This window comes from Phaethon lepturus, unplaced genomic scaffold (assembly GCF_000687285.1).
Source record: "Phaethon lepturus isolate BGI_N335 unplaced genomic scaffold, ASM68728v1 scaffold14972, whole genome shotgun sequence".
NCBI lineage: Eukaryota > Metazoa > Chordata > Aves > Phaethontiformes > Phaethontidae > Phaethon > Phaethon lepturus.
Window position 1 is genome coordinate 62,405 of NW_010525759.1, and position 20,870 is coordinate 83,274.

The following is a 20,870-nucleotide window of genomic DNA, read 5'->3' on the forward strand; positions in this document are numbered from 1 at the left end:
CCTGCTGGTTACTAACAGACAGATCATTGATTCATAATTTTTAATAACTTGAGTTCATGGTAGAGCAAAACAATTATAAACGTTAGTCTCACAGTTTTAGCCTATTTATCTATTATATCCCTCCAGTTGCCCTGAAATTAAGTCATGTGCTGCAAAAGAACCACTGTCATGCATGACACTGTCACCAGAAGGCAAGCAATAACTGCTGTTACCACTGATCTGCTACAAAATTAAGAGGAAGCACTCTACAGGTAGCACGCCAGCTCCCATATGCCTCTGTGCTTTCATGAGTTTAAGCCACAGGAAGTTCTTCTTCCTGTTGTGACATTCTCTAAGCAATTTCAGATTTCTCTCTGGATTTCATCCATTTTTCCCCAAGAGTACTTTGGAAAAGAATCCCATCAGTTAGCCTCTTTGTAAGCCTTGCCAATTATTTTTATTGGCATAGAAAGAAATTCCGCAAAAAATTTTAAAAGCTGGAGCATATTGGGAAATACAAGACAAACAAAAATGCCAGGTCCTGCATTTGGGTCACAACAACCCCATGCAACGCTACAGGTTTAGGGAGGAGCGGCTGGAGAGCTGCCCGGCAGAAAAGGACCTGGGGGTGCTGTCTGACAGCCAGCTAAATATGAGCTGGCAGTGTGCCCAGGTGGCCAAGAAGGCCAACAGCGTCCTGGCTTCTATCAGAAACAGTGTGGCCAGCAGGACTAGGGGAGTGATTGTGACCCTGTACTCGGCACTGGTGAGGCTGCACCTTGAGTACTGTGTTCAGTTTTGGGCCCCTCACTACAAGAAGGATGCTGAGGTGCTGGAGCGTGTCCAGAGAAGGGCAACGAAGCTGGTGAGGGGTCTGGAGCACAAGTCTTATGAGGAGCAGCTGAAGGAACTGGGGTTGTTCAGTCTGGAGAAGAGGAGGCTGAGGGGAGACCTTATTGCTCTCTGCTACTACCTGAAAGGAGAGCATAGTGAGGAGGTTGTTGGTCTCTTCTCCCAAGTAATAAGCGATAGAACAAGAAGAAATGGCCTCAAGTTGTACCAGGAGAGATTTCGACTAGATATTAGCAAAAACGTCTTTTCTGAAAGAGGGGTCAAGCATTGGAACACGCTGCCCAGGAAGGTGGTGGAGTCACCATCACCGGAAGCGTTCAAAAAAACCCCCAAAAACGTGTTGACATGGCACTTCAGGACATGGTTTAGTAGGCATGGTGGTGTTGGGTTGATGATTGGACTTGATGATCTTAAAGGTCTTTTCCAACCTCAGTGATTCTATGGTTCTATGAAAACTATTAATTCAACAAACTTCTCTTGCAAAGTGCATTTTTCATAAAGGGTACATTAAAACAGTAGTTTCATATGAATCATTGAGACTGTACTTCCACTTCTGACAGTGTCTGGGAGCCTCAATTACATAGGAAAAAAAGGTAATGCAACTTTAATGTTATTTCTGAAGATAGAGAGGCTTACAAGATCACATGCTTATTAGTCCTTCCCCCGACTTTTGAACCAGTGGGGCCACTCCAGTCATGTCAACCAGCAAAAGAAGATGCCTTAAACACACCAAGTTCCAGCAAGTTTAATGAAACTACATGACTAGATAGAGAAGAGGAACTTTTAATGGTTCCATGAAAGAAGTCTGTACTGTGCAAGACACAACATTTATTAAACATTAGAGTCCATATGGGAACCTTACACAAATTAACAGTGAGTCAAGTGTCTCGATTCTGCTATTCCTTATGAAACATGATGTCTCTCCTCTACACAGGATTAGAGGTAGTTTTTGCATACTGAAGTGTTAAGCCCTTAAAGAATGCAAGTATATAACTGTACACATAAAATACCACTACATTGTTATACCTTTCAAAACCAAACTAGAAACATTTTTAAAGAGTATGAACTTTAATATATGTAAAGGTCTTCTAGATAATGAATGTTTGCTGATGGTACTGTTGCCTGGCCATGTTGCTAAGAAATAAAACCTCTGGTACTAATGTGTTTTATAATTCAACAAGACTGTTATCACACAATTGTGTACTGAGAGTTTAAAGTCCAACAGACTTGATGTATGGGACCAGCCTCCTCCTTTAGAAAGGACTCCTGACTTTGGACTATCTTCCAGGCAAATGGCGTATATTTAATGTATCTTTGTACAAATACATATCTACTACTTTCAGTAGGAGCTATAAATAGCATATAGCAAGTATAAATATTTTAAGTCACAGTACACTCCTTTAGTTACTGAAAGTAATCAGAAGTGAAAAAGTACATCTACACTGTTAAAATTATATAACTAACTTAGATTCAGCAGCTGATCTCAATTTTTTCTGCTTCAAATAGCATGCATAAGCACAAACCAAAATTTGCTAACTGAAAATAATTTAAGAGTTACCAACTAGCGGTGAAGTATCTTGGCCATTTGTGTCATGAAACTTCTATATTCAAATATGTTCCAATTAGAAAATATACAGTATGCCACATGGCAGAATCTGTCATAATAGAATATTAGAACAATCTCAAATTCAACTACGCTGAAAGTGAGTGTGCCACAATTAAATCCTTATCTTTACAAGCAAAAGCAACTTTAGAAGTAGTCACAACCAGTTTGCTGCTGGCATTATCTAACTCAGTTTTGCCAATACCAACACCATCATGCAAAACAGTTATATTTTGTTCTCCAAGTGTTTGAAAAGAAAGATCAACATATTAATTCTGTACCTTCCAAAACATGAGCCCAGGAAGTTCCACTGTCAAACCAGATGTCTAGGACATCCTCTCCCTTGACATAATCCAAAACATCATGACCACCAGCCTATAGGAAAAACAATTATTAAGTAAGACAAACAGAATACTCCGTGTCACCAATGGTTTTCAAAGCTACTAAAAGTAAAGTAGAGTTGGTTTCTGGACGAGTATCACACAGGCTCTGGTACCAACTTTGTGAGTGAACAGAATAATTTAGGTAATTTTTCACAACAGTTTTCAGATAATTACTGATGAAAACCCAAAACAGAACAAGGAAAGATTACAAGAAACCTGGGATGACAGATTAACAGTACAATTTGTGTGCTTGCTTAAGAACACAACTGTTAAAGGAACAATAAAATTTAGGAAGAACTAACTAAAATGTGAATCTATTTTAATGACAAAGACAATATATATTTGGTCTCATAACTGGGTAAATTAGGATGTCACTTTCCTCCTGAACCAAACATGAGGAGGATGGAGACCTCTGCCCTGAATTAATCGCACAAATTTGGCTGTATTTTGTCTTATTCTTACTACTTACTATCTTACTTTCTGAATATTCCTTTCACAGGATACCTTCTCATGAAGGTACAAGATTGAAAAGGATCATGGGAATATATGAAGGTTTTATATTATTTCCCACCACTAAACTGCCTCAAGCACCTTCTGTATTTGGAGTTAAAAAAAGTTACCTTTGCTACAGCCTCTTTTGATAGCAGTTGTTCAATAGGAAGGGTCCACCACGCATCTGTTCCTTGCTGCTCCACTATTTTGATGACATCTGCGATAGTTTCACTGAGTTAGAAAGAAAAAAGGGTTCATGAATTGATGAGTTATTTGTACCTTCTACAAGTATCCCAGATCCAAAGTGGTGTGATATACTGATAAAGAGATTAAGCTATTTGAACCTGTGATTTTCCAGCCTCTAATCCAGACAAGACTCCACAGAGCTTTCTGTCTGTGTGAAAAAGACTTAACTACTTTTGTCATCCAAGATGGGTGGGGATGTATAAAACCTGGACATACAGAAACCTGCATGTTTTCCAAACAGCTTTTTCTGCAAATACTGAATAACTGGGAACTCAAAAAAATGAAGATGCCAGCAGCTTGAAAACTTCTTAAATCCATTTCACTTCCTATTTCTTGACCTTGGATTTACAGAAACTAAACAAATACTTCCCCCAGAAACATTTGCTTTGTTTGACAACAGGCTTCTTTTCTCCACTGGATAAAGAGACCATTTCTTGTGGAAATGGAGAGTTAGGAAATGGCAGCATTTTGAATAGAATAACATACATGTATATATATATTAGACCGCTGGTTGCCTGGATTCCTCCATTTTGGCAATATATTTTTCAAATGGTAAGAAACACACATATAAATATATTAATCCCAATGATGTGGGAAACAAACTTCTGTACCCAATAGAGGAGTGACGTAAACAACCATTCAACATACACTCTGAAGGCAATACATGAGTTCATATCGTAAAGCACCAGCCAGGACAAAGGTCCTGAAGTAAATAGACACTATGGAAATAAGAAAAATAAAAGAAATTAACTAAGCATTTTTTCTGATGTGAACAGATAATACAACCAGAAGTGCATGCAGTTCTGTGCACTATTTATGACACATTCAATCATTATCCCCAGTAGGTAAGGCTATAAGGAATTGATTTTTAATATCATTTAATGCCAAGTCTAGACATAAATTAAGATAGCTTAAAAAAACAAACCAACCACCACACACTTTGTCTTGCTGACTCACAGACCACTTACTAAACAGGTGATTTTTAAAACATCTGCTGTATTTAAGGAGTATAGCAGATCATCATGATCTGCCAACTTCAAACTAAAACTGCTGTGTTACTCAGTCCACCAGAGAGTAGTTTTTAACTCGAGAAATGAGGATTTAATCAATTAACTAACAACCTGACACAGTATTGTGAAAGGCGAAAAAGTAAAATAATGATCTGGCATAATTATCTCAAAATCACAGAAAGCAGATGAACTAACTTCTTCAATGTCATCACTCGGTTTTGTATTTGGACTTCAGCACTATTTTTTTCTGCACTGCTGGCAAGTTGATCTATGTCACTCCACCATATAGTGGAATCTTACATGTCATGCATGTAAGTTTATGCATGTTTATGCATGAAAACCCATTTCTCCAAGATGATGTAGAACAATCTATTACTTACATGACATGAGGTGCAACACTAAGAAGGAAATGCAATTTTGCTCTTGATTGGGGGAGTAAAATTGCAATGATAGACCAACAGTTTTGTATTAATCAATCAATTGATCAATCATCAATTAATCAACTTTTTAAAGTAAATTCCTGGAGAACATCCCAGTAGGTTTTCTGGAGAGAAAACCCACTAACCAGCAACACTCACAAAGCAACAGCCAGCTAGTATACCATCGCCATTCTTGTTCAGGGTAGAATGGATATCATTCACCTTCCAGTTTAATGATGACAGGACACAATTTATGGCTTTGTAATACATCTGCTAACATTTGTCTTGGTAAAACAACATTTAGGAGCTCCGGTTCTGAATAGTATCTTTTCCTTTCAGATATATTTGCAGAGGCCTATTTGTCTATACTTCCAGTTGTGAAGAGTTACTTCTCCATGACAAAAGCACACAACTCCAGTCCTGGTAGATTCCTGACAGATAGCTGGTAAGTGCTTATGCCTTGCCTCCTTCAGGCTAAATCTTCAGATTCAGAAAGCTCTCAGGAAAAATCAAGTAAGCCAAGGAGAAGGTTGTTTGCCTCAGCCCAGGACAAAACTATTCCAACTGAATGTGTCTCTCTCTTGCGGGGTCAGTACCTTCTACTGAAGAGGCTGGCTTTATACCCTGACCTTCAGTGACGACACAGACTATAGCACCTGGGACCATTTTAGAACAAGCTATAACACTTATTTTTCACTCCTCGCCAACAGAAGGCTCCACCTTTGAGTCTTCCCAAATGCACGATCAGTGTATCTTTAAAGACAATTACAGTTATCTTCAAGTGAGTATTTCAAGAGTTCTCTCCACAGTCTCTATGCCTTCCATGGGTGAGACTTGGCCCTTAGGAAGTCACCAGCAGAAGACAGAGTAGCTAAATTAAAGAGAGGATGATTTACCCTAAAAACGTGCTTATTACCACATAAAACGTTAGTGCATATTGAGTGATTCATGGAAGAAGTAATTCAGTGCTCGGCTAATGGCTCTGGCATCAAATTAGAGCCAGAAATTTTTTCTAATGAAGAATCATAACCATAACTAGCACGGAAAAGCTACCAGCATGCCCCATAAAGCAAGTACAAAATTTAAACAGCAACTAAGCTGTCTTCCACAAAAAATTTCCATATTGCAAATACACTTCAGTGGAGGGACATAAACTCAAGTGATGAATTAATTTTCAATCTATAAATTTTTAAAGCATTCAACAGGTATTTGACAATATCAGCATTTGTAGGGATTTTTAAAAGGTGATAAATCCAGTTAGAGACCAAAACTAACAGCTACCTTGGATGATATGTAGGAATATACCCTTAACAAAGAATGCTTTCCAGCAACTGTCTGGATTCAATTTGGGTCACAGCAGAAATCTGTTTGTTAGATGTTCTAAGCTTTAAGTAAAGGAGATAAAGCCTGAAATGCCACCAGTTTTCTGACATTGCAACTGCTAATTGCAATTACATGTCTCCCCAATGGAAAAGGTACAGATTAAGGTCAGGCCTATCACACAAATATTTGGAGCAGTTAACAAGAGCGGGGGGATGACTTGAAACACTGTGTTAGTGCAAACAGTATTACCTGTAGTGAGGCTGAACTTTTCTCCTCTTCAGGGGAGGTAGGGGGAGGGACAAGAAGGAAATAAAACCTTGCCATCAATCTCCCTTGGGAAACCATCATAAAATGACTGCCTTCGTTTACAGTAAGTACGTATTGCCAATGCCACACAACAGTTGTCTGCCATTGTAGATACACCATTACTACAAAATATACTATGGACTAACCTTTTACCAAGTGTATTGCTATGCAATGTAAAGGCTTATACTGTTATTTATGAAGGGTAGAATTATTTTACAGACACATTTTAGTGACACGTGAACTAACAGATGCAATTAGGTTACAGATCTTAAGTTTTCAGACAACTAAAAGAAAGTCAGATTTGTATTACGAATCACTTAATAGAGTCAAAGACTGTGAAGTCAACTTACTATTGACCAATATTCTCAAAATCCTATCATAGTTTCAAATCAAGTAAAAAAAAAAGCCACAAACATTTTGTCAGTGCAAGCTTTTTTTCATTACATTCCGTTTCCCTACGGAATGTAAGCAAGCATTAACAGCATTTTATAAGAGATAGTTAAGACCAAGGATTTCCAGGATACCATTTCACCAAATACTTTTTCCTCCTACAGTTAGAAAAACCCAAGACAAACAAAAAACCCCCAACCCTGTCTCTCTAATTGTTTCCCAAGATCCTATGATTAACTATTACCAGAGAGAGAGAGAGAGAAACAACTATATTAAGGTACCTGTACTGTAAGGAGGAAGATTTTTGCAAAGTACTTTTATGCAAGGTACAGGTAAAAAGCACTTTTCTCAAATAACTGCTCATCACTTCATAATCTGTGGGCTTCAACGTGAGCATGATAATTCACCGAGTTAGCAATAAACACCATTGTAAAACTTTGCCCTGTATTCATACGCTATCTAGAAGAACTTGCATTACGTGTCACTTGCTACGTTTTAACACTGAAACCCCTACGGCAATCCACGCTACCACGACACCAGCCAATCACTCTGAAGTCTGATATTGATTATGCTGAACACTTATTTAATGTGTTAACAGAAATTAGGCAGCATTAAGGTATAGTCGGGAGGAGAAGAATACAGTGCCTGATGTTCTCTCGATCTCTTTTCAAACAACAGTAAAGAGGGCAAGTTATCTTCTTTTTTACGTGAACGTTGATACTGCAGCAGTAAGTATTTAGGTTACGGTAAGTTGCTATTGCTTAGAAGTTGCTGAAATGTCTTAATATTTTAAAAAGCAAATTAGAGTGCAGGGTAGATCGACTTCAAAAACAGACTGGGGTTTTCTTTGTCAGAAATTTAAGTTACTTGTTAATCAAAGTCACAGAGAAGGCGACAAAAATTCTCAGGCATTAGAATAATCTTTGCAATATTACTACTACCAATATCTGAACAGTGAATTTGTAAAGAAGTTATTGCATGTGGTCATATTAAAGCAGGTATCTCACATTACCTGGTCTGAGCTACTACTGGAAATACAAATCTCTCGTTTTACTTTTGGGTCTCTCTCTTCTCTTCCATGAGTTAGAGAGTCTCCTAGAATCAGAATGTTTTCTCTTGAAATCTATTCAATTTTGAAAGTTGACAAACAGCGTGTTTATTTGTGCATGTATTCTATTTAGAGTCCTTTTTCTCCACTTGTAAAGAAAAATCGCATAAAATCTTACCTCCATATTCTTACTGAAAATGGCAATAATGAAAAAATATTCTCTCTTTTCTCTCTCTCTCTCATATAGGGTTTTGTTATTTTGTAATAATTTTTAAATTCCTGATTGCAATATGATGTGGTATACTCTACATAGTAAAGAATCTAATCATCAGTAGTGTATTAAAATTTATAACCATAGACAACAGTATCATACAATCAAATGTCTTTTAGGGCTATGGGAGGGCCCCTGCAGCAAACAGGAAGACTCATGGAGATCTTGTAACAAAGTTGTTGCATACAAGATTACAATCTAGCTCTTTGCTTTCAACTTAGAAAGACAGGATTGTTGGTGTCGGAAAAATACTCTGTTAGAGACGAGCGGTTGCATCTTGAAAGAACAGCTTTTCTGCAGCCTTTCACATGACAAATTCAGGGGAAACTCTCACAGAGGGAAACACAGCAGTTTATTTTAGTGACTTTTTTTTTTTGTCTTAAAAGTCTTTTTACAGGTGATACATAAATAGGATCACCCAAGACTGACCATTGGTGCTCTCATATGTAACAGCAACTCCATGTGGACTACACTGACTTCCAGTGGAGATGCTGTTACTTTTGATAGCCACACAAAAACTCCAAAGTAGCTGCTACTGGAAGCACACTTAACCAGCGTTCAAGAGAAGAAAACAGCTTTTGTTTTGAAATGTAAGTTACTTACTGTTGTTTTAATGGTATTAATTATTCACACAATCCAAATATGAAACTTAAGTGTTAGAAATATGTCAGCAACGTATTGTGATATGATTTTCAAAATGATAATGCAAATGCAACAAAATATTTAGGCTTAGCTGTTTATTTCAATAAGAGCTGGTGTCCAGGAAAATGACCTATGAATTGACAGACTGCTTTCTAAATTTGCCTGTCATTTCTATAGGCCAATATTCTGTGCACTTCTACTCTGGTTACAGAAGTCTGCGATGGCTAACTTTACATGAGTATTTTACACTTTTCTTTGAAAATTTCACCTCTACTTTAAAATATCTTAAAGTAAAGAGACTATAAACAAGCATCAGAAGCTGTCAGTCAAGTGAAATAAATCTACTTTTCAAGCATATTGGATATGTCTCTTCTTCTTCCTAAATATCTCTTTTTCCTCAGATCAATTCTAACCAAACATGCCATACCATCCCTTTGTTCATTCACCTACATGTGTGACTGCTAGGCAAACACCTACACACAAAGGTCAAATTGTTAAACTCTGCAATAGTTTATCACATCAAAATGCCCCACTTGCCACATATTGTACAACTTGAGCAATAATCTCACACAGCTCAAGGACTTACAAAAATGCTTTTTAATACAGGTCACTGGCTTTCAAGGTAATTTTGCTACAACCTAAAGGAATTCCCATGCATTCCTCCTTTCAAATGCTTTTTGTACCAGCTAGGTCAGCTCCTCTGTGTTCTGAAGGAGCTATTGCTTCATGGTGCTCTTCACGTTTGACTGCCAACTGCTGAACTGTTGTTCATTACACTCTTTATTTTGTTGTTGTTGTTGCTAATCTACATATTTAACAATTTTAAGCAACCACAGGTAACACAATTAAGCCTACTCCACAGACAGACTACAATAAGTATTCCTCAGACACTAATTTTTTTTTTAACGTGAACACATACTTACTTTTTAGTAAGGGAACAGTTTTTGCAGGTAAAATGACTTTACACCCCACAGAGCCTCCATCCCTTTATTTCCTGATGTGCGTCAGCATTATTCAGGTACTATAAACGACTATGGTTATTGTGGTCTTTTCTCACAGTTGCAGCCTGCTGTGAGAGAGTCAAAGTACGTATCTGTGCACCTACACACCCAGTCACTCTAGGTGAAGCTAAGGACTAACTGCTTAAAGTCCATTCCCTGCTCTCCACACCCTAAGCCTCACCTACTACTATACTTACGTGTTCAGTCCAGCCTGTGGAAAACATGCTGGACTCTCTGCAGTATATTTGTTGCACACCAGAATACAGAAAGTTCTGCAACACTTCTTAAGTTCATCTCCAGCTACGGCAATCTTATTACACATAACAAATTTGCACAAATAGTTGTAAGGTTACGAAAATGGAGTTACACTAGCATATCTCAAGACAGAAAACAATTATGGAAATAAACAATGAATGTGGAACTCCACAATACTATTTTTATGAAATCATCTCTCAGAGGACATTCACAACTGAAAACCTCTGTTCCCCAAAGGGGTAAAACCAGAACTCTCTTACTCCTTAAAAGACAGAAAAGGATCATATCTGCTTGAAGTTTCTTGTTTTAAAGCACAGCTTGGATTTCCTCTGCATTACATTGCCTGGAACACCTGAAATGCAGTGTTTATAGTATCCAGATACTATTAACTTAACCAAAAGACTGCAGAATAAGGCTAGTATCTGAAGATTTAGACATACCAAATCATACAGCTAAAGGTCACTTATTTACACTTTTTAAGGCTGGCTCTTCAAAAACACTCTAATTTTGTTTTAGAACAAGGGGTAATGGTTTTAAACTAAAAGAGGGTAGATTCTGACTAGATATAAGGAAGAAAGTTTTCACGACGGGGGTGGTGAAACACTGGCCCAGGTTGCCCAGAGAGGTGGGAGATGTCCCATCCCTGGAAACATTCCAGGTCAGGTTGGACGGGGCTCTGAGCAACCTGATCCAGTTGAAGATGTCCCTGCTCACTGCAGGGGGGTTGGACTAGGTGCCCTTTAAAGGTCCCTTCCAACCCAAGCCATTCTAGGATTTTATGATTGTGAAACAATGTGCAGTTGTTCTGCAACTGATTTGTTTATTCCACTTTGGGTATCTCATTGTCACTATTCAACTGCAAAAACCTATTTTGACAAAACAGGCATATTGTTCAATTTACAGCGCTACAATTACAGTTGCAATCTATTCTAACTACAACTTGCATTTTACTCCTTGCTTAAATGTAAAGGCCAGTGATTACTGCCAGCTCAAACTTGAAGATGAGGGATGAAAGCAGAAATTATTACCAAGGGGACTTTTCAGGTAACTTAAGTATCTCAGTAAATTACTTCTCATTACTTACATACAAGTCACCTTCAGCAATGAGTTTGCTTGTTTTAATTTATAACTGAATTAGATCTGCATATAAACAACTACAAGTAAAAACATGTGTTTATGCTTAAATAGTTAGAAGTTTTAGAATATTGTGTAACTGCAGCACAACAGACAGTGCTCATTCTTTCATTTTTCAGTACATAAAGCTAGACAAATACCTGTTTATCAAGCATTCTCCTGTGTTCTTCTGATAAAAAACAGGAATCGGAACACCCCAACATCTTTGCCGTGATATACACCAAAACGTCCTTCTGTCCAGCATTTCGAGCATTCTGTTCACTGCAGACGTAGGAATAACTTTCACTTTTTTCAGCACTTCCTATGAAGTACACAGTGAATTGTTGATCATGCTTCAGCATTCAAACACTGCTTATGCTACCAGTAAAAAAAGGTACACTTCTACACTCCCTGTACTGAATAACAGGCTCTCCGGCAACTGTCACATTTATTTCACCGCATGTTGCTCTTCAATAATGTACTTGGAACGCTGTATATACTGTATGTGTCCCCACAGAGAAACCTATGCTTCTTTGCCAGCTCTGATTCTCTAGCAGACACACCCTGAAGTGAGTTAGAAATGACATCAGTATCTCTATCTGAAGTTTAATAGCTCGTTGTGTCTTATGCTGTTGTCTATGTTGTCTGTTTGAAATCAGACCTTGATACATACTGCCTGTATTAGAGAGTGTGGGCTACCACTCACTCACAACCCTGCTGAATAACCATCATATTTCCCTTCATGCTAGAAGGACATGAATATGGAGTAAACACCTCATGCCCTGTTACCCAGGACAGTCTACAGTGCTGGTCTGAGTCTTCTGTGTGGATGTACATAATTTCAAAGAGCACTGCGTTTAACAAAAAAAAAAAAATAAATTTTAAAGTTATTTAAAATGGGACTGTGGCAAAATTAATAGGGGAGCAAACAAAGATGTCTTGCCATGCATGGCTGCCATAACAACAAAGGTAATTTTAGTAGTGATAAACTTGTCTCTCCTGATTTAATTCCTTGAAACACTGTATTTTTAAAAATATTTTTTGGGAAAAAAATCAGTAGCTCTAAGAAACTTACACATGTCCTGTAAATACAAAGAACAAATAAGGTCAATGTATTTATCCTGGACTATATCAATATTGACAAAGAACCAACAACATTTGTCACTTCTACAAATAACTCTTTCCAACTAGTGTTTGTAAACCCGAGAGAAGAACATATTCTGGAGTGAGCTGTAGTGAGATTGTTTTGCTGATTCCAAATGGCATCAGCTGTCTTTAAACATCCCATAAGAACACAAAATCATATACCTGTGCTGTAGCCTTCACACTTGCTGTGTTCACAAACCACTGTTTGCTGGCACGAATAATCATTGGTTTTTTAGTCCTCCAGTCATATGGGTAACTGTGCACATACTTCTCCTCTTTTAACAAACTCCCGGCTGCCTGAAGCATCCGAATGACTGAGAGAAAGAGTGAGGCAAGTTTACAATCCAATTTGAACACACTGCTACTTTTAACCTCAATTCATTCCTTTCCATGATCAACACATAATAAGAAGTGCCTGTACCTCATCCATATTCAAAATGTGTTCAGTTTATATGAACCCTCAAAATATACCTGCAGCAATATAACTGATAAAGTAACAAATGGCTACATATCAAATACTCACCAGCTTCATTCCCCTCTTCAAGGACATTCTTGTTTTGAAGTTCAGGACCTGCCGCTTCAGTAAAAAACCCACCTTCATCCACAAGGCAATCCTTAAAATAAATACGTTAATCATGTCAATAAAATACCATGTGGCAATTAATTACCTTTTTGCTATTCAAAAGTGATACAAGTACTCTGCTGAGTAATTATTTTTCTGATGAATAGCAAAGTATGTTATATTTAAGTACGCTTCAGACTTAGTGAACTGCAATTTAGTAATCTACTGGGTAAGTGAATCTTATGTATCAGAAATGAGCACCATTGCGTTTGCAGACATATCGCAACTGTCTTACATGAACTCACTGGTTAGTATGTCAATGACTTTCCAAATCAACAGTGAAAACAAAACCAAAACCCCTGGAAAAACCCTACCCTCAAAAAACCCAACCAGAAATATGATTATAATCAGGTTTGGGAACATCAAGAGTCACCTCTTTAAAAAGGCAAAAGAGAAAAAGAATACTCTGCATCTTAATTTCCATCAAACACAAACTGATCGTGCATAACTGAACTGTATTTATGTACGTGTTTAAAAAAAGCTTTGCTGAAAAAAGAATAATGTCCTACATAACCGGTGATTTACTGGTCTGCAAGATACAGGTTTAGAAGCCAATTCTGAGCACTGAGAGTCAATATCTGAAAATTGTTGTCTGTTATCCTTTAAAAAAAAAAAGAACAAACCAAAAAACTAAGAACAGAGAAGAGAAATCTGATTCTATTCTACCACTTCCCTGTAAGCTTTAATTAGCAGATGGATGAAAAACTTCATCCTTTTATTTTGATATACACTTTAAGGTCAGTCCTGCAGTCCTGCAGGCCATTAGTGATACACTTATCTGAATCCTTCAAAACATTTGCACATTTTATGCACAAATTACAACAATCCCTGTAGTGGCATGTGATCAAACAGTTGCAGGAAATCAAGAGCAATAGCTGAAAAAATAAAGTACCGTGGGTAGCTGATGGTGGGAAGCTACACTGTAGTCTTCCATACCATGAGCTGGGGCTGTATGAACTAATCCTGTTCCTTTTGCCATTGTCACATGATTTGCAGGTAACAGAGGAGAGACTCTGCCAGGAATTGTGGGATGAGCACAAGAACCATCTGCCAAATCTACACCTGGAAGTGAAAAAAAAACCAGAAGAGAAAACCGAGAAACAATTAATGCATTCAGCTTCTTTTATCCGAGAGCAGAAATGGAACAACTGATCAGCAAGTGTATGCACAGGGTTCTATTCAGATGTACTACTATATCTTGTTTGTGGGTCCCCGTCCAAATGCATTCAGATTCTCTATGTTGTTAATCTTACACACAGTTTTTTTTTTTCCTTTGAAGAAAAAGCTTTTCTTCTACCTTAGACAATGGTATTCTGTTAGTAGTAACATACCACCTAGACACTTCAACAGATTCCCATTCCTTGGGGACTACTATCTCAGTGTTCCAGAAACTAATCTCAGTAATGATTTAGTAGCCTAAAAAGCCTTGAATTTGCGATCTATTCCTAGTTCTGCCACCAAGTACTAATATTATCACTAACAATTTAATTTCTCTAAATGACATACAAATAAACAGAGTACAGGACAATGAAGCTAGCAACAATTTAGGGCTAAGAAAACACTGAAAAGAATATTAGTAGTAAAGCCTTGCTGAAAGTCGAGAATCACAGAGCTTGAAGAATGCTTCATCTGAAAGAATGGCCTTCATTGAGCGCATTCTTCCTAGAAGGAACATATTTAGGAACTGTTGTCAGACAGCTAGGTACACAAATACAGAAAGGTAACAAAATATAACTAATCACTGAATATATGAAAAGATAGAAAGGACAAGGTCTAATATTAAATTTCTTTTCAAGAAAGTCCAACTCCACTGTTGTATGTTATCTGCAAATCATAGGATTCAAGAAGGTGGAACCTGTGAGAAGAACACCTGCAGGTAATTTTATCATTAGGTAAAACACAAGACTATTAAGCAGAGAAACAGAAAATTTTCTCCCCTCTGAAAAAGAAGGCATGGAAAGACACCAAAACAACCTGAGAAGACAAAGTCACAGAAACCACCATTCTCACCTCCTAATTTAGACATGCATATTTCCAGCACTGAATCACTGGTAAAGACAAATGAATAAAGTTCACAAATGACACATTAAATCTCAACTCATGACATTGAATCAGAAGTTTGTCTATTAATTGCATTATTAACTGCATTAACAAACTATGCAGTTTGTTAGGATGCAAACTTAACAGCTTTAAGTGTGCCCGTACAGACAACAGTCATCTACAATACCTCAGTACTCTTCATGGTTATGGTGAGGGCTTAAGACACCCCTAACAATGAAAAACTTGCAAAGTAACATAACATGACAACAACATCTGATAGTGCTACCAATTTTGCTACACTAGGTAATTTCAATAGTTTTCATAGAATTTAGCAATCGAGCAGTCAGCAAGCATACTTGTTATTAGCCCCTTGTTCTCATCAGCAATGTTTGAGAGACAGGCAAACTGCTTTCAGTGTAGACTTCCACTTTGTGTTTAAGTTTTCCAAGTGTTAATCCAGATTTTTAGTAGTACTTTGAAATCCATGGATGACAGTTTGAGCCACAACACACCAATACAAAATCTGACAGATTACTCCTCCTCTTTGTATTATTTTAGCAAAGCGTGTTCTCAAAATATAAACAAACTTAATACATCAAAACCAACACAGTTTTCAGACATCTATAAGCAGATTTCTAAGCAACTTAAGATTAACAATATTAAAACCTACCTTTACATGTTGACATAACCTCAAACTGTGTGTCCAAAATAGCAGCTGTAGATTCAACTCTATCTGCAGCTAGAATGAAGTGTTCACCAGTAGTTGTACATTTCACAATTGAATATCTACAATACAAATAAATATTTGTGATACTAAATAATTACAAACACCATAAAGCTACCAATTGTTTAAACGCTCCATCTCTAGATGACAGCAAAATATGTTTCAAAATCTACTTGTCCAATTCACTCTTAAATCTCAAAAGAATGTCAAGATAACATCAGGAAGAAGAAATAACTTTAAAAAAATAAAAAGAAAAGCAGAAATTAACATATTGAGAGAGAGAGAACAAAGCTTACAGTTATGACACTTTAAAAAAAAAAAGGCAAAAAAGATGTCTTAAATAAAACATAATGATAGTCCAGAACTTTTTAACTTCACTGATAAATATCAATAAGGACTGATGCAGATCACTGAACCAAGTTAAAGACACATACGCTGAATCTGGCATGTAACAAACTGCTTGATTGGCTGGCACAGTCCAAGGTTGTGTGGTCCAGACTAGCACGCTAGCAGGGGATGATCCATCTACAGATGTAAATTAGAAGTATTTTACTTACAATTATAACAAAAATAAAAGCTGTAAGTCTTACAATCTATACAGAAGTCATACCTATCACAGAAGTCAGCTTAGGTGGCGACTTTAACAAGGGAAATTTCATATACACAGAACGACTGACGTGCTGCTCATTGTATTCAAGCTCTGCTTCAGCTAAGGCTGTTCTGGGTAGATATCAAACATAAGTTAAACACACTTGAACATGAAAAGCTATAGATATCCTTGCTAAAATTTTGCAGACAAAATAGCAAGTTGATTCTTACTTTGCTGAAGGAGACCAGAACACAGGTTTATAGTCCTGATAAATAAAACCCTAAAGAGGAAAGGGAAGAAAAAAACATTAAGAGAATCGAAACTTGTGACAAAACACACTAAGAAAAGTTCAACATACCTTATCATACATTTTGTAGAAGACTCTCAGCTGGTTTGCTTCATACTTTGGATCAAATGTACGGTAGCAGTTAGCCCAATCTGCCATTACACCCCAACGAATGAAGGCGGATTTCTGCTTCTCAATTGCTCTTTCTGCAAATTCTCTGGCTGAAGGGAATGGTTCCATTAAGCACATGGTTTAGGTAACTAAGATCAATATAATACCATTTAAAATATGCTATTGACATTTTTTAGAAAAGCCCGAGCTGAACATATTGAAACTGTGCACTAATTACTGACTTGTATGAAATAGAACGGTTTGGGTTAGATGGAAGCTTACAGATCATCTAATTCCAACCCCCTGCCATGGGAAGTGACACCTTCCACTAGACCAGGTTGCTCAAAGCTCCATCCAACCTGGCCTTGAACACTTCCAGGGATGGGGCATCCACAACTTCTCTGGGCAACTGGTTCCAGTGCCTCACCACCCTCATAGTGAAGAATTTCTTCCTTATATCTAACCTAAAGTTACCCTCTTTCAGTTTAAAGCCATCACCCCTTGTCCTATCACTACATGTCCTCGTAAAAAGTTCCTCTCCAGCTTTCTCACAGGCCCCCTTCAGGTACTGGAAGGCTGCAGTAAGGTCTCCCATGAGCCTTCTCTTCTCCAACCCCAACTCTCTCAGCCTGTCTTCATAGGAGTCATGCTCTAGCCCTCTGATCATCGTTGTAGCCCTCTTCTGGACCTGCTCCAACAGGCCCATGTCCTTCTTATGTTGGGGGCCCCAGAGCTGGATGCGGTACTCCAGGTGGGCTCTCACGAGAGTGGTGTAGAGGGGCAGAATCACCTCCCTTGGCCTGCTGTCCACACTTCTTTTGATGCGGACCAGGATATTGTCAGCCTTCTGGGCTGTCAGCACACATTGCTGGGTCATGCTGAGCTTCTCATCACCCAACCCCCGCCACGTCCTTCTCCTCAGGGCTGTTCTCAATCCATTCTCTACCCAGCCAGTATTTGTGCTTGGGATTGCCCTGACTCCTGTGCAGGACCTTGCACTTGGCCTTGTTGAACTTCATGAGGTTTGCACAGGCCCACCTCTCAAGCCTGTCAAGGTCCCTCTGGATGGCATCCCTTCCCTCCAGAGTGTCAACTGCACCTCACAGCTTAGTGTCATCAGGAGACTTGCTAAGCTGCCCTCAATCTCACTGTCCATGTCACAGACAAAGATGTTTGCAACAGATTATTATGGCTCAAAAAAAAAAAAAAAAAAAAAATCTATTTCAGAGCAGCAGTTACATAAAAATGACTGCAAAGAGTAAAAAGATCCAGGAATGGCACTTTGACTAATAGGGGACATAAAGCACAAGTGTCTCTAGAACATAAACTTTTTTTTCCCCTCTTCCTTAAAAAGAAAGAAGTGTAGTTATGAAGAACAATTTCTCAAAATGCGTTCTCAAATAATGTAAAATAAGAATGAAAATTAACCACCTCTGTTGGTGCTGATCCAAACGTTTCGAAGCAACATGCTTCTGCAAATAAGCTAACCTATTTCACTGCTGAAATTTTAAGCTAAAGCAGTTTAAATTGCTCATTACAAATAGTTTTGTAGCTGAATGTTGTTGTCTTTCAATACATATGGTATTTGAAGCTATTTTTTCAAAACAGTTTCCATATAAACACAGACAAACTTTCTCTGAAAGGATCACCCCTATGGTTTTGTAGTATTGTTAAAAGCAGAGTCAATAAATATATCCCTAATTATAACACTGAGCCAAGCTGCCCTGATGAAGCCAAATTTTTACCACAGAATGGTTGAGGTTGGAGGGGACCTCTGGAGATCATCTGGTCCAATCCCCTCCTCATGCAGGGACTGCCAGTTTATGAGGCGCTTCTTTTTAGCTCCTCAGCAAATTCAGTCTTCAAAACCCAAAAGCATGATTATCTGATGAATACCAGTTTCATGCCGCTACACAGTTATGCAAAGCAGAAATCCAAATCCTCGGTCCTTTTGTTTCTTTAAACCCATGGTCAGTGCTACACATTGTTCATTACAGCAACAAATTAATCTTGTGTTCAATTATCCCACTTCATGAGATTACATTGTACTCTGTGTACAATGATCCTAGAAAGTGTTACTAACGCCTAATAGAAAAGCGCACAATAAAGTATAAAATATATTTATAAAGCATAAAATTCAAAATATGCTGTGTAGGATGTACAAATACTTAAGCCAACTTTTTCTATAAAAATATTGCAAATAGTAGTTTACCTCTCTGTCTAATTTCCATCGGTGAAAGATTTTCAGCTCCTTTCACTTCTGACAGTGCCTTCAACTCAATTGGCAATCCATGACAATCCCATCCTGGCACATAATGTACTTTATAACCTCTCATCACATAGAAACGATTAGTGATGTCTTTCAAAATCTGAAAAAGACACAAGGGTCAGTTATCACATTAGCTCCCCCATGTGGAATAGCTATATTATTAAGAACTTCCTATTAAAAAAAAAAAAGTGTAAAAGGCTGCATGATACATTTACATTTAAGACTGTCCCTTTAGGATTTTTTGTCTTCCCCGTCATTTTGTATTTTGGCAGAACCTCAAAGGACCTCTGATGAGAGGAATTCACATGCAGTATAACTGAAAGACGCAGTTATAAACTTGCAAGCCCTGAAGCAACCAAATCCTACTTGGTCTCATTTTTAAAACAAATGTAGATCAAGCTGGATCTACAGTGTTGGCCTCGTGCACATTATTGCTTTTTGATACCAGTGATTACCTACCAAAACTTGCCATTTCCAGAAGTCCAAGCTTTAGCACTAGTACCTTAAGAAGCTGTGGGTCACATTTTAGTCTTTCCCACTTTGTAGCATAAGTAATGCTGTCATTCTCAGGACTGAATCTACCCAAGATTGGTACGTACCCAAACATATTTAGGAGTATTATTTTAAAGCTGAAATTTACATTTTAAAAAACATCAACACTGAGTCATTGTGTTTCCAGTGAAGATACCCAGATAAAATAAATGCAATACAACAAATTCACAAAATACCTAAAAGAAAAAATAGCAAGGCACAGCTCAACAATGCATTACAGTAACATTATTACACAGACACATACAGAAACATACACTCACCATGTGTGTATGTGCAATACGTTCAACACACAAATAAACTGTGTCTTTGATATTGCTTAGGAATGAAGGCTGGGCATTTTCTAAAAAAAAATGTTCTCCTCTTAGTGAAACATTCAGCCTCATGAATGAGCACTCAGCATATAGGTACCATATACTGGTAGATGGTATTTATGTCATGGTATGGTATCTACGTCACTGTGGCATCATACGGTATCTACATAACTGCACCATTTGCTTTCTAAAAGTCCTGTCTACCAAAATGTTGAATACTTTAAAGTGCTACTGATTTAAATGGGACTGAAGAACACACAGCACATTATGGAAAGGATTTACCACTTCAAAAGAGTACAGTATGAATGAATAAATATTTACTTTATTTAATGCATGGCCAACATGAGGGTCACCATTGGCATAAGGTGGTCCGTCATGAAGACAAAATTCCTGCTTTGTTTTCCTTTGCTTTTGCCACGAATACAGTTCCGAAAAACCACATTTCTGTAGAGACAACAAGGAAACACCTAAATCATCATAGGTCTTTGCACTTCCAAGAAGTCTGAATTTTGGCTTCATCGTAAAATGTATATTGAAAATGAACACACACACAGAGTTAACTTTTCTAACTTTGTAAAAAAAGACGTTAGTAGTTTAAAACTATTAAAAAAGCCTGAGAGAGGCATAACACTAAGCCTAACGTTATTACCCCGGCTCTCTGCTACCAGAGGGGTCGTTACCCTTTCTCCAAGCGAAGCCATAACAAACTTGAGAGCATCCAGGCTATAAAGAAATAAGTAACTAAAGATCCCCAGCTCTTCACCCTTCCCCGAAGCTAACTCCAGGCGGGTTGGCCCGGCACCCGTGAAGACCCAGACCCACAAGGCGGCCGCGGCGGCAAAGGCGGGCCCGTACACAAACCCCCGCCCTCCTTCCCGGGGCTGGGG

At 37.9% G+C, this 20,870-nt stretch overlaps 1 protein-coding gene across 1 annotated transcript in view; it reads right to left on the reverse strand.

Annotated features, from left to right (window-relative positions):
- Positions 1 to 20,502, reverse strand: part of IARS2 (isoleucyl-tRNA synthetase 2, mitochondrial) — a 31,522-nt gene extending 11,020 nt beyond the window's left edge. Inside the window, exons 1-13 of the mRNA XM_010282862.1 lie at positions 20,305 to 20,502; positions 19,064 to 19,220; positions 16,813 to 16,961; positions 16,685 to 16,734; positions 16,476 to 16,585; positions 16,300 to 16,390; positions 15,812 to 15,927; positions 13,994 to 14,163; positions 13,003 to 13,093; positions 12,642 to 12,793; positions 11,495 to 11,655; positions 3,438 to 3,540; positions 2,716 to 2,809 (exon numbers count right to left, since the gene is read on the reverse strand). Of these exons, the coding sequence (XP_010281164.1) occupies positions 2,716 to 2,809; positions 3,438 to 3,540; positions 11,495 to 11,655; positions 12,642 to 12,793; positions 13,003 to 13,093; positions 13,994 to 14,163; positions 15,812 to 15,927; positions 16,300 to 16,390; positions 16,476 to 16,585; positions 16,685 to 16,734; positions 16,813 to 16,961; positions 19,064 to 19,220; positions 20,305 to 20,502 (1,642 nt within the window). The remainder of the gene's footprint in view (positions 1 to 2,715; positions 2,810 to 3,437; positions 3,541 to 11,494; positions 11,656 to 12,641; positions 12,794 to 13,002; positions 13,094 to 13,993; positions 14,164 to 15,811; positions 15,928 to 16,299; positions 16,391 to 16,475; positions 16,586 to 16,684; positions 16,735 to 16,812; positions 16,962 to 19,063; positions 19,221 to 20,304) is intronic.
- Positions 20,503 to 20,870: the final 368 nt, after the last annotated feature.